Source organism: Pongo pygmaeus, chromosome 10, assembly GCF_028885625.2.
Source record: "Pongo pygmaeus isolate AG05252 chromosome 10, NHGRI_mPonPyg2-v2.0_pri, whole genome shotgun sequence".
Classification (NCBI taxonomy): Eukaryota; Metazoa; Chordata; class Mammalia; order Primates; family Hominidae; genus Pongo; species Pongo pygmaeus.
The window spans coordinates 55,026,045-55,039,363 of NC_072383.2; the positions used below are offsets into that span (position 1 = coordinate 55,026,045).

At 60.7% G+C, this 13,319-nt stretch overlaps 1 protein-coding gene across 2 annotated transcripts; it reads left to right on the forward strand.

Moving 5' to 3' along the window:
• The first annotated feature begins 2,177 nt into the window (after nucleotides 1–2,177).
• On the forward strand, nucleotides 2,178–11,795 carry NXPH4 (neurexophilin 4). Of its 2 annotated transcripts, XM_054443527.2 has the most exons (3): nucleotides 2,178–2,400; nucleotides 10,222–11,068; nucleotides 11,612–11,795. In XM_054443527.2, the coding sequence occupies exons 1-3, from the start codon at nucleotides 2,344–2,346 to the stop codon at nucleotides 11,734–11,736; spliced, it is 1,029 nt and encodes a 342-aa protein (XP_054299502.1). In that variant the 5' UTR covers nucleotides 2,178–2,343; the 3' UTR covers nucleotides 11,737–11,795. The 2 variants fall into 2 exon arrangements, with proteins under 2 accessions (XP_054299502.1, XP_054299503.1); XM_054443528.2 differs by having other exon boundaries at nucleotides 10,222–11,795.
• The last annotated feature ends 1,524 nt before the right edge of the window (nucleotides 11,796–13,319 follow it).

Below are 13,319 nucleotides of genomic sequence, written 5' to 3' on the forward strand. Positions count from 1 at the left end.
TCTCGCTTCCTTCCCTCCGGCTATTTTGCCACACCCCTCCACCCTCTGCCAGCCGGCTCCCCTCCCTCCCCCAGCGCCTGCCCGCTCCCACCACCACCAGCCCCACCCCTGCCCCTTTGCCAGCGGTGCATCTGGTGCCCCCCGGGAGCCACTGATCTCTGCCTGTCACCTCAAGATCCTGGGCAGAGCGACAAGGGACCCCCGCTGCAGCTTGGAAGGCATACCCCTCCAGTCAGCATCCCCCACTCCGCCCGTCAGGACCTGCTAGGAGAGGGTCCACCAGGAGGCAGTTTCTCAAACTACCCACCCGGGAGGCAGGTGGGAAGCCCTCACTTCGGCCTGAGAGATGGGAAGAACCAGGGACAGAGGCTGAGAACCAGGGACAGAAGCTGATACCGAATGAGAGGCAGAGACCCAGAGGCGGAGAGATGGGGACAGAGGCAAAGACCCAGAGACAGGGCGAGTAGTGTGCATGTGTGTGTTTGCACTTGTGTTTGTGCCAGTGCGCACACATATGTGTGTGTAACTGGAGAGAGAACAAGTGGCCTGAGACTGTAGCTAAAGGAGGAGAGATGCAGTGGGTTGGGCCCCCAGAAGACCAGGACCCTGGTAATGGGCTTCTGTCCTGGACAGCCTAGGCCTGGGTGTGCCCACTGTTCCCACCTACTACTGAAGCAGCCCCCGTGCTTGGAACCTGGGCTCAGGTTTCTGCCCCTTCCTGCCTCTCTCCTCTCCACCCCCACCCCGGCACCCAGGTTCCTGCCTCCTGGCTTCTGCCTGTCTCCCTGGGTGTCTCTGCATCTGCCTCATCCTCTCAGCACCCGGTCCTTTTCCTGACTCGTGTGTGTGGCTGTCACGTCCCATATCTATCTGTCCATTTCTTTGTATGTGCCCCCACTTGTCTTCTGGGCTGCCAGTGACAACATACACTTGTGTGTGTCTCAGTGTGTGTGTCCACCTCTGTGAGTGTTTGCTCTCTGCCAAGACAAAGAGAGGGTGAGCGCACTGAGCAGCTGTCTGGGTGTGCTCATCTGGGTGCAGGTGTGCTCGCCTCTGTTGCTGTGCTCCGCTGTGTGTTGGGGTGCCGCTAGGTGTACGCCTGTCTCTGTATTTCGCTCTGTGTGCCCTGTCCCCGTGAATGCATCTGCGTGCATCCCTGGGGTGGGCTCTCAAGGGATATGTCTGTCTCTCAGTCTCTTTGCTTGTCCCTATCTCTCACTGTCTAGGTGTTGGTCATACCACAACCTCAGGCACAGCCTCAGTGCATAGCAACAGCTGACAGCTGAAGCCTCCCGGGCAGGAGAGAGAGAGGCAGTGGGGAGGAGGGAACCGAGGAAGAAACAGAGAAGAGGATGGGGGCAGAGAGCTGGGGCTGGGGACAGAGACAAGGACAGAAATAGGGAGTGGGGACAAGGTTCTAGAAGAGCTGGTGGTGAAAGATGGGACGGCGGGAGGGAAGGAACAGAGACTGCACCAAGAGGCCGGGCAGGCGGCGCTGAGAGGGATTTCCTGCCCAGCCCCCATGCAGAGGCGCACTGGGCCTCGTGGGGGTCAGTGATGGGAGCCAGGGGCAAAGGTGAACAGCTGGTCTAGCCGAGGGGTCCTGAGACCGCAGAGGTGCAGTGAGGCGGGGACGGGGCGGCGGGCGCCGTTTGTCAGCCCTATTGACAGACGTGATGGGGTTTCCGTCCGTGATCAATGATTCTCATCTCCGGGCCGAATGAGCCGCGGGGCGCCCATCCATCCCCGTCAGCATCGCGCGGCGGCAGCCGCCCGAGGCCCCGCCCGTCCCCACCTCGGCCCCTGCCCTGCGCCTGCCCTGACCCACCTTGGCCCTGAACAGGGCAGAGGCCCCGGGCTTGGAGAGCCTCGTCCGGCCGGGCTCCGCGGCGCCCCCACTCCGGGTGCACTGGCCCGGAGCCCAGAGCCCCACGCCCTGCCCCGTTCCTCCTGGGCGCACAGACGCGGCCTCTCGGGGGCCCAGTGCCTGAGCCCCTCGACCCCCTCCGCTTCGCACCTGGGCCAGGGGCGTGTCCGGGGCGTGCCGGAGTGAAAGTCACCTTCGGTGCCCCCAGCTGGGCGGGAGGGGGCGCGCGGGGCGCGGCCGGGATTGGAGCGCCGCGGAGCCCCGCCCCCCGCCCGCGGAGTCAGACCCAACTTTCTCCCCCGCCCGCGCCCCGCCCCCAGCGCCGGCTCCGCGCCTCGCGCCCAGTCCGCTGGCCGCGTCGCCGTTCCCGCCGCTCCCGCAGCCGCCCCGCCGCCCGCCCGGAGCCCCGCGCCCCTAGGCCTGGCTCCCGCCTGCCCGGGACCCGCCCGGCCTGCCCCGCTCAGCCGCCAGAGAAGATGCGGCTGCTCCCGGAATGGTTCCTCTTGCTCTTTGGCCCGTGGCTCCTTAGGAAGGTAAGGGTGGCAGGGCTGGGGCGCGAGCGCGGGGGTCCGGGACGCGAAGGTCCCAGTGTGCGAGGGGCTCCGTGAGCCCGCCCCGCCCCCAGCTCCGAGCGTCCCAACTTTGCGCGGCGCGGGGGAGGCGGACAGACAGACTGCCCGATTCAGGACGGGCACTCTCCTAGCGCAAGTTGGCTGAGGCTTGGAGAGGGTGCCGGGTGGAGGTCCCCCTCGCAGCCGACTTCAGGCGCGGCGGGGGAGGGGACGAAGCCCGACCCGCGAGTGCGCCAGACAGAGCGGGAGTGCGAGACAGACAGACAAGCCAGCAGGGTGTCAGCCTTGCCGTCTTTCCGCGCCAGTCTCGCTCGCCTGCCTCACTGTCTGTCTGTCCTTCCACCCCTCCACCCCCGCCTTCCCATTTCTCTTCTCTGCACTTGTCACCATGCCAGGTGGGCTCTGTGTCGGGAGCATCCATGGCCCGAGCACACGCGCACACACGGACTCAGGCAGACACGGCTGAACTTGGCTACAGCCAGCCTCCCATCACATTTCCCACGGAGACACCATCTCCCCTGCACGACCTCACAGACACACCCCCTCTCGTGCCCCACTGAAGGGGGAGGCTGTCTGAAAGGGGGGGTCTCTCCTCCCATGCCCTCCCTGCCTCCTACCCCACTCCAAGGCCTCTTTCCCTGAGGCTCTCGGGCGAAGAGCCAGAGACTAAGGGGACTCAGACTTGATCTGCCTCCTTCCTGACTTGGAGGCTTCAACCTGCGAACATGCTGTGCTCATCTGTGCTGGGTGGAGGGCGTGGGTCACCGTGTGCACCTGTGTTCATGTGTCCAGGGAAGCCAGGCTTGGTCCAGTACTGGGGCCGAGGGTACATGTGTATACTGGTGTGGTGTGTGGTGTTGGCTTTGCATGAGTGTCAGTGCCTGCCTCACAGTGCAGCCATCTGCCTATGCCCCTGGAGTGTGCCCGCAATGGGGGGCCCAGGCCCCGCTCCCCCATTTTCCTTCTACCAGCCTCCTCTGCCTATGGCTTTCCTGTTTTCTGACCACCAACTGTGACCTACCTAGTTTGGGGGCAGGCAGGTTGTTCCCCAAACCCTCACTCTCTGTACCCTCAGCCCCTGTAGAGTCTAGAAGGGGTGTATTTCTTCCCCCAACACTTGGACCTCTGCCTGCTCAGCCAAATCACATTTGGCAAACTCCAGCAGGGCAGGGGCTGCCCCAGTGAAGCTAGCATTAGAGCTCCCTGGCCCTCCCAGCCCCGCCTGGTGACCTTGAGGGGCTGGACAGTAGGCAGAGGAGCCCCTCCATGAAAACTGCTTCCTCTAGCAGGAGCTTCTTAGGGACTTGCTGCCCAGCTCTGTCCTTAGTGGACTGGAGGGGTGGGGGTGTCTGTGCCCTACCACCCACCCACCCAAGTGTGAAGGCCTGGGGTCAAGAGGTGGTAGGTATGGCATTCCGTTGCCCCTCCTTTCCACTTCCTCCCACCTCATCTCCACTCTCCCTGGCAAATAAACTCCCCTGTGGACAGATCTGGTTTAATTTCCTTTGCCCCCTGAGGGGGAATGAAACATCTGGTGGAGACTTGAGGGAGAGTGAGCGTGAGGATATGAGCAATGGGATCTATCTGAGTGTGTGTGTGTGAGCTGCAGCTGTGGGGCCTCTGTGTTGGAGTCAACGGGGAGAGTGGATCTGCTGGTTAGCCCAGCTTATGTGCATGTGAGAATGTGTTTACGTGTGTACACACTGCGGGTGTGTGAATATGTATAACCGCATGAGGAGGTGTGGGTATAGGAGTGTTTGTGTGTCCAAATACCTGTGTGTGCTTCTGTGTACTTGTGAGTGTGGCGTATGCACATGTATACCCCTGGTGCATCTGTGTGCTGGGGCCCATGTGTTGTCTGCATGAGTCTCTGGGGTTTGTGAGTGTGTTTCTGTGTGCTTGTGATTGTGAGTGCATTTGAGTGTGCTATGAGATTGTGAGCCTCAGGATGTGTTTATGTATCTGAGTGTGGCTTATGTGTGTGGGTGCTCAGGGGTGTCTTGGTGCCAGCACTGGGAGTGGGCAAAAGGTGAGGCTGATCCTGGGTAAGAGGTGGCTAGGGGACAGTTTACAGGGCAACTCTTTGGCAACCCTAACCATGAACGGCTGACACCTCTGCCTCTCCTGTCCTGCTTGCTCACCCTCCTCCAGGTTTCTCTCCCTTCCTCCTCGCTCCAGGCTTCCCATCTCTCAGAGCCTAGGACTCCTGGCTTCCACTGCCTCTGGGGTTCTGGCCTCTCAGCCAGGGATTCTTCAGGATCTTTCTCTTACAGTCTCTGACTCCTTTCCCTCTCTCTCTGTCTCCCCGACCCCTTGCCAAAGCAGCTGCCTACTGGGAGAAGCAGCAGGCGATCAATAGTCACTAATCACTAATCACTAATTACTAATTAGCTGGGGGAGGGCAGGGGCGGGGCCCTGTGGGACCTGCCAGCTCTATCCCGCCTCAGGAAAGGATTAGGTCTGATTCTCTCAGAGCTGGCTGGCCGAAGCCCCTCAGCCAGCTACCCCCTCCTGCCTCCACACCCTCCTCTAGCCCCCCAGCTAATCTCTGGCTGGGCCACTTAGGCACGCACAGCCTGGGCTAGGGCCCAGAGCTGCTGGCGGGGATTTGGGGGTAATCAGGGGCCGCAGCTGGGCCAGGGGGACAGGGGAGGGCCTGCTGTGACAGCTCCCTTGGGCCAGAGCCTGCAGTGGAAGCCTCACATTCCTAATAGGAGGGGCATGCGTCAGAAAGGAGAATTTAGAGTGTCAGGGTTGGGATGGATGAGGAGCTGGAGACCCAGGAGCGGGGTGACTGGGGAAGAGGTGAGGTAATAAGGACAGAAGCAAGGCAAAGAGGGGTCAGGGACGAGGTAATTGGAGAGAGACAACACAAACGTCTAAAGAAAGCAGGTAACTGGGGGGACCTCACAGGGGTCAGAGATGGAGTAATTGGCAAGGAGATGGGGAACTTTGGACCTAGCCCTGCAACTCAAGATGTGTGGGATCCGTGAGGGACAGGGCAACAGAGAGGGGGCAGGGTCATAGGAGAGGGTCCCAGGGCTCAGGCGCGGGAGGAGTCGCAGGGCGTGGGGTGGGAAGCAGCTGCCCAGTGGGGATGGGGAGCAGGGAGCGCTGCCTTGAGCGCTGGAAATTGGCGCGGCTCCCCTTCTCCCCCGCCTGCCCCTCCTCCACCTTCACCCCGCCCACTCCCCCTCCGGCTCCGGCTTCGGGAAATTACATCCCCGCTCCGCGGCTCCCCCCAACCCCCACCGCGCCCCGGAGCCGGCGCCTTTATAGGCACATTTATTGCAATAATAAAGTGAGGCGCGGGGCGGGGGGCGGGGGGCAGCCGTTCCCGCGGGGACCGCGCTGGCTCTAGGAAGCAGGGAAATAAAATAAAATAAAACAAAATCAAAATTCAGATAACGGTGAGCCTTGCGCGGCAGGCCGAGAGGAGGCAGGCGGGCGGGTGTAGAGGGAGGGGGCGTCCAGCCCAAGGGCAGAGCCTACCCCACCCCACCAGCGGTCCCCGCCCCCTCATGCAGTGGTAGGGTCTGGAAAGAGGTGTCTTCGCTTCAACCTGCCTGGCCCCCTCCCACAGCCTGATCCTGCCTGGTCTTTGCCTTGCCCTCTGGCTCCTCTCCCATACCTGTCCTCAGCACCTGTCTCTGTCCCCGTCTCCTGTGTCTTCCCTTGTCCCCCATTTCCAATTCCAGTCTTCCTTCGAGTCTCCCATCCCCATCTCCTGGTCTCTGCATCCATCCCTGTTTCTGCCCGGTAACCATCCCCATCCCCCATCTCTGTTTTGCCCCACCCTGACCCCATCCCTGCCTGTCCCCTGTGCTTATGCCTCATCCACCATTCCTGTCCCCATGCTGCTTCCTGGACTGTTCTGTAGCCCATCTTCATTCCTCTGGTCTTTACCCCATCCACATCTCTGTCTCTGCCCCACGCCTGGCCACCATTTCTATTCTGCTTCTCATCCCTGTCCCCAGGCCTATCCTTATTGTATCCTCATCCCTGTACCCTATATCTGTGCCTGCCAGTCCCCAATCCCAGTCCCCCTCCCCCTCTGTCTCAGTCCTCACCCCAGGCTGTCCTGTCCACCCCACCTCTGTCCTCACCCACATCTCTATCCCTGGTTCCCAGCCAGACTCCACCGGCCCCGACTGCAGCACCCCTGCCTCTTTCTAGGTGCAGGGGCTCAAGATGCTCTTTTCTCCCCTTCCCCAGCTCAGGCCTGCACTGTCCCTTCCCCCGGCCAGATCCTGGGAGCACCCTGCCTGACCCAGGTGGTCGGGGAGAAGCAACGGGCCAGCCTGGAGGCCCAGGGGAGGTGCACCCTGCAATGCGGCTGGGGGGCTGACAGCCTGATCCTCCCCCAATCCCAGCAGTGTCATCCCCAAAGAGCCACTCCCCAAAGTGGAGTTTGTTGCCCCCAACAGCAGAAGGCCACCTCAACTCCCTGCAGGTGCGTGGGCCCGCTGCCTCGGGGGCAAAGCGCTCCTGGTGCAGCTCTCCCCGCTCCCCGAATGGGCCTGAAGGAGCCTGCTGAACCCCCCAGCTGCCGCGCACCTCCGCCCCGCCCCCGCCCCGCGCCGAAAGCAGCGCTAGCCTCTCCCCTCCGCAAATGTCACCGCGCCCAATTAGCTTAATTAAGCCAGCTCTGGAGCAAGGGGGACCCCTCCTCGGACAACATCCTGCTCCCACCCTCAGCCATGGCGGTGGGTGACAAGAGCTGTGGACAGAGGAGCTCCTTACCACCTGCCTTCCCAACTCCCCCACCTCCCCCCATGTTGCTGGAGACAGACAACCTGAAGGACGGCGGGAGAGAACCACAGACAGAAAGAGGGAGAAAATCAGCATCATGGGAGGAGGAAATTTGAAACAGAGACAGTGAGAAAAGAGACTGAGAGACAAAAGAGACTGAGAGAATGGGGAGGGAGAGATGGAAAAACAGCGCAAGAGAGGGAGAGAGCACGAGCAATCAAGGGAGCCAGAGGGAGGATTTGATTTTATTTTATTCCATGTTCCCATTTCTCGGCTCGTTTCCTCACAGACTCTCACCCCTCCCTGTCCGAACTCCCCCACAAGGTCGCTTCAGCCGTGCCCCCCCAACTCTTCCTTTTTATCTTGGCTGTCTACAGTAGTGGGTGGGGGTGGGAGTGCCCAAAGCCAGGGGATTCGCCAGGATCAGAAAAGCACAGACGGCACTTTGTCTGAGATCAGTGATGGGGGTGACACCCTGGAACTTCTCCTTACCCTGCTGAACCTCCTCCCCTCCCCCTGCCCCTCACTTCTACCCCTGCCCCTGCCTGGTAGAAGTCACTGGCCTGAATCACCCCAGTCAAGTTCTGACTGGGTACAAGACACAGGGGTGCTCTGGTCTGCTGGGAGGAGATGACTTGGAGGCATTTGGGGTCATAACATCTGATGGCATGGGGATAGGGGGGACCTGGATGACTGGGCTTCTGGAAAGAACAGCGGTTGGGTGAGATTAGGGACCAGAGTTCAAATGGCCCACCCTTCGGCTTTCCCAGGAAACCTAACCCCCCTCCCCCAATGCCCTCTCTCAGATTCAGGCCCTGCCCTCTCCAAGCCCACTTCTGGGGCCTCTTCTCCCTCCCACTGTACCCTGGGACCCCTCCCTCCACCCCCTCTCAGGCCCACCCTCCAGGTGTTAGCTGCTGGCTTAAGCCTGTCTGTGAGAGTCAATCATTCTTGCTGCCCCTGCCCCCTCACCTGGGCTGAGAGGAGGGATGGATGGGAGGGGGAATGAGGGAGGTGATAAATATGTATGACGAGCGGGTGGTGGCAGCGTTAATAACCCGGGATCGCAGCGCAGCAGGGATGGGGACCAGGCGGTGGAGATTCTAGCCCAGCAGCTTGGCTCTGCTGTTCCTGTCCCCAGGGACACTGTGTGTGTACACATGGGTGTGGGCAAACAGAGGGGGGCACCCATGCTTCCTGGCCTCCTTACCTACCCACAGCACAGCCTGCGGGCCAGTGTAGGACACCTCCCCAGAGACCACTCAGATACAATTGACATGCATATCTGTCACCCCCGTCGGAACACAGCAAGACCACACTTGTTCTATGACTACGGATACACCCCCTTTAGGAAGAGCTTGACACTTGGGCAGAGGATGACAGGGGCTCACGCAGGAAAGGTGACACCTCCAGACAACCACATATAGCTACCCTCAGACCGATATACACAGCCATATAGCCAACCCAGACACATAACCACACCAGTCACACAGACACCACTCCACAGATTGACACACACACCCAGCCAATCCAGGCACATACACACAGTCACCACCAATTTACACAACAGACATGCAGCCACGACAAGCAGCCACACACACACAGGCTCCTCAGACTCATAACCATGGGCATCCAGACACACACCCACGCAGCCACCACAGCCACACACACATGTACAGGCCACACACACACAACCATTTGGGGCTAACGGAGACACCAGAACCCCAGGCTGACGCACGTGGTACTGCCTCCCCCCATGGGACCTGTGCACAGTCAGGGCCACAGCACGTGGCGGTGGTGGCTAGCTCAGGCTGACTGACACACTCTGACATGCAGCTCCTCTCTCGCCTGCTCCCCTCGCCGGAGCGGCATCTCCATATTTCTTCTTCTTGCTTCCTTTCTGTCTCCTTCACCCGGCCACCCCCACTCACCCCTACCCCGGATAATTGATGGCCCGGGCCTGGCCCGGCCGCTCCTGCCTCTCGATCCATCTTGTCCTCGAGCCCATGCTGTCTCCAAGATCGGTGGCCACCTGAGACACATAGAACGGGTGGGAGCGGGAGGGGATCCTCAGCCCCCTTGGAGCCCAGGAAAAGAACGGTCAGGTGGCCTCCACCAGAGTGGAGCACTGGCGACTGGGAGGGATACCCAGGCTTTCCTCCTCCGCTCAACTGGTTCCCAGCACTCACTCCTTGCAGGCCAGTTGGGGCTGAGGCCCAGGTGGGTGCTCTGGTCTCTGAGGTCTTGGAGCCTCTTTCTTTTTCCTTTTCTTCTTTTTTTTTCTTTTCTTTTTTTCTGAGAGGGAGTCTCGCTCTGTCGCCCAGGCTGGAGTACAGTGGTGCCATCTAGGCTTACTGCAACCTCCACCTACTAGGTTCAAGTGATTCTTCCACCTCAGCCTCCCCAGTAGCTGGGACTACAGGCGCACCCCACAACGCCCGCCTAATTTTAGTAGAGATGAGGTTTCTCCATGTTGGCCAGGCTGGTCTCAAACTGAACTCCTGACCTCAGGCAATCTGCCCACCTCAGCCCCCCAAAGTGCTGGGATTACAGGCGTGAGTCACCGCGTGTGCCGGGCCGGAGCCTCTTTCTTGATGCTGGATGTTAACGTGGTCACAGCCTCCCTGGCTCAGTTTGCTCAGAGTCCAGTCCCTCCCTGGCTCATTACTGGAACCAACCAGGTGCCGGGCCAGGAAAGATGAGCCAGGATCCAGAGCTCCACTCCCTACTCACGTTCGCACTGGCTTTGGGTTTTTGGCCCTCATTGGAGCTCTGTGGGCACACGAGGGTTCTTGACGTCATTTCACAGATGTACAAACTGAGGCCCGGATCCATGAAGTGACTGGGCCAAGACTACATGGCTTGAAAGGGCTGCAGTTCTCCTCCAAGGCACGCTCCCTGCCCCCTGCGGGACTGCGTGGTTTCACTTGGTCTCCTAGCGGCTGTGGAAAGGGGCTGGCGTCGATAGGGCTCTGGCGGGATGGCGGGGGACAACCCCAGCGTCTCTCTCTCCTCTTTCTTCGTGCACAGGCCGTCAGTGCCCAGATACCAGAGTCCGGAAGGCCGCAGTACCTGGGGCTGCGCCCCGCCGCGGCCGGAGCGGGTGCCCCTGGCCAGCAGCTCCCAGCGCCAAGGTCTTCCGACGGCCTAGGTGCGGGCCGCGCCTGGAGCTGGGCCTGGCCGACCAACCACACGGGGGCGCTGGCCCGGGCGGGGGCAGCCGGGGCGTTGCCCGCGCAGCGCACCAAGAGGAAGCCGTCCATCAAGGCGGCCCGCGCCAAAAAGATCTTCGGCTGGGGGGACTTCTACTTTCGGGTGCATACCCTAAAGTTTTCGCTGCTGGTGACCGGCAAGATCGTGGACCATGTGAACGGTACCTTCAGTGTGTATTTCCGCCACAACTCGTCCAGCCTGGGCAACCTCAGTGTCAGCATCGTGCCGCCCTCCAAGCGTGTCGAGTTCGGAGGAGTCTGGCTGCCCGGGCCTGTCCCCCACCCTCTGCAGTCTACGCTCGCCCTGGAGGGGGTGCTTCCTGGGCTGGGGCCCTCGCTGGGGATGGCAGCAGCAGCGGTGGGGCCGGGGCTTGGGGGCTCCCTCGCGGGCGCACTGGCGGGGCCGCTTGGGGGCGCGTTGGGAGTGCCTGGGGCCAAAGAGTCACGCGCTTTCAATTGCCACGTGGAGTATGAGAAGACAAACCGCGCGCGCAAGCACCGACCGTGCTTGTACGACCCATCGCAGGTGTGCTTCACCGAGCACACGCAGAGCCAGGCCGCCTGGCTCTGTGCCAAGCCCTTCAAAGTCATCTGTATTTTCGTCTCTTTCCTCAGCTTTGACTACAAACTGGTGCAGAAGGTGTGCCCAGACTATAACTTCCAGAGTGAGCACCCCTACTTCGGATAGCGCCCCTCCCCAGCCACAGCCCCGAGCCTCCCGCCAAATCCCAGCCTCACTAGGTGGGACCCCCTTCCCAGTGTTCTGCCGCTCCTGTGGCCATGTCGCCCACTCCTTCCACTCTGGGGGCGGAGGGGAACGGCCTCTCGGGACCCTCAGCTAGCGTGGGTGCCCTTTTCCTTATGCGGAGTGCCTGCAAGCCTGGGGTAGCCCCCTCCAATACACCCCAAAGTGAAAGGGATAAGAGTGCAGCCCCAGAACAGGCGGGGCTTGGAGGCGGTCCCAATGTCCCCTAGGTCCACAGTGGGTCCCCTTTTCACCCTTGGCGCTAGGCTGCGCACTCCCTTTCCCCGCAGCTTTAATAACTCCTGGCCTGGCACCCTCACCCCACCCTGACTTTCCCATCCCCCAGCGCTTGTCCTGCTCCACCCTGCCCCGCCTAAGACTGTAAAGGCCTAAAAACCTCGGCCTGTCCTCCCACCTTTCTGCCTGCCATATGCCTGTCCCCTTTTCCTCCAAACCCTATTAGGGTACCGGAAGCAGAACCCCTGGGCTGAGGCGCTGGCCCTGCCGCCGGCCCCTGCCCCTGCTCGCCCCCCTCCAGTCCAGGCAGTCCAGCTCCACCTGCCCTTTCCTGCTGCTTCCTCCCGGTGATATTTTTTCTACGCCAAAACAGACGGGAAAGGGAACAAAATAAAGTGAAATCCAATACACGCCTGTGTGAGACCTTTGTAGGGAATGGGGAGGTGGCGTGGGGCTTCTATATGGTAGAGACCTGGCCAAGGCCTTCTCCCTCAGCGGCTCGTGGGGAAACCAAGACAAAGACTGACAGAGCTAGCACCTTAGAAGTCACCAAAGACCGAATCAAAGAGAGCTGAGGGTTACCCTCGGGGCAGGAGCCCTGCCTGAGATTGGGATTCTCCTCCCTGAGGTGGGCGAAGGGAAGCTGCAGCAAGTGGGATGGAGATGAGACCTGAGTGGGGATCACCAGCGGACGATTTGGGGAAGGAGGGGTAAGACCTTGAATGGGATGGACAGGGACAGTGTAGGCAGAGCGCTGACAACCTGCTAAGCTCCACGGGGCCGGCGGGAGGTGGCAGGTTGGGAGGGAGGGGGAACGGTGTTCGCGGCATCTGGAGTCATCGATCTTCCTTTTCCTTCCCAATTTCGTGGGCGCTGAGTTTGCAGACGGAGGAGGTGGGGAGGGAGCTTTGGGATGAGGGGGTGGGGGAAGGGACCAGCGCGGGTTTGGAGGGCGGGGCCCGTGGCCGCTACTTGCCACTAGCAAACACGGCCCCCTTTAGCTAGCTGCCCACCCTCCCCCAACCCCCGCCTCCGGCTCCCTCCTGCAGCCGAGGCTGCTAATTTTATCCGCCCCCCGACCCTGGCCTGGGCGTTAATTGGCTGCGGCTTCATTAGCGGTTCTCCGCTCAGCCGCCCCCTCCCCTTGGGACCCCTGGCTGGAGGAGGGAGGGGGTGCGGTGCGGACAAGCTGAGGCACCGAGAAACTCCTCATCTTCGCCTTGAGTCCGGGGTCAGGGTGCCCACTGGGAGGGCAGTGTTCCCCAGGGGCTTGCCCACTGGCTCCAGCCTGAAACTGAGTCAGACACGGGGTCTGACCCAGACATATCTGGGAGTGAAAAGTCAGTAAGCAGAAAATAAATATCTGCTGGCTGGCTGAATAACAGGGTCAACTGAAAAAAGGAGGGAGATCAGGAATGGTTCTGGATCCGAGATTGGCAGAAGAACACGGAAGTCTCCTAACACCAGGCTTATTGCTGGAAACACCTGAGAAATGCTGAGCATAGAGTGGCAGGGAAGGAGGTTCCGGCTAAGGGGAGGTTTCTAAGGGCTGGTATGAGAGCCAGGTGGGAACGGCTGGAATTAACAAATTCGCCCACCTGGGCCTTAGTTTCCCCACTTGTAAAGCCACAGTAAAATAGTGTGTGGTGGGGATTCAATGAGGCTTTTCCTGTGAACATGCTGCTGTGCTGGATTGTCCTCCCCTCTTCCTCTGCCTCCTCCTCCTCTTCCTCATACAACTGGACATCTGAGAGCAGAGTTAGGTGTGTCTTCCTGTCATTGCACTTGTCACACTTTGTTATCTGTTCACCTCTTGGTATCCTAGCAGCCAGTGAGCTCTTCATGTATCTCCAGGGCTATGGAATGCCTGGCATAGAGTAACATTGCTACATAAGGCAATGATTCGCAAAACCACTGCTTAACAGGCTGGTCCA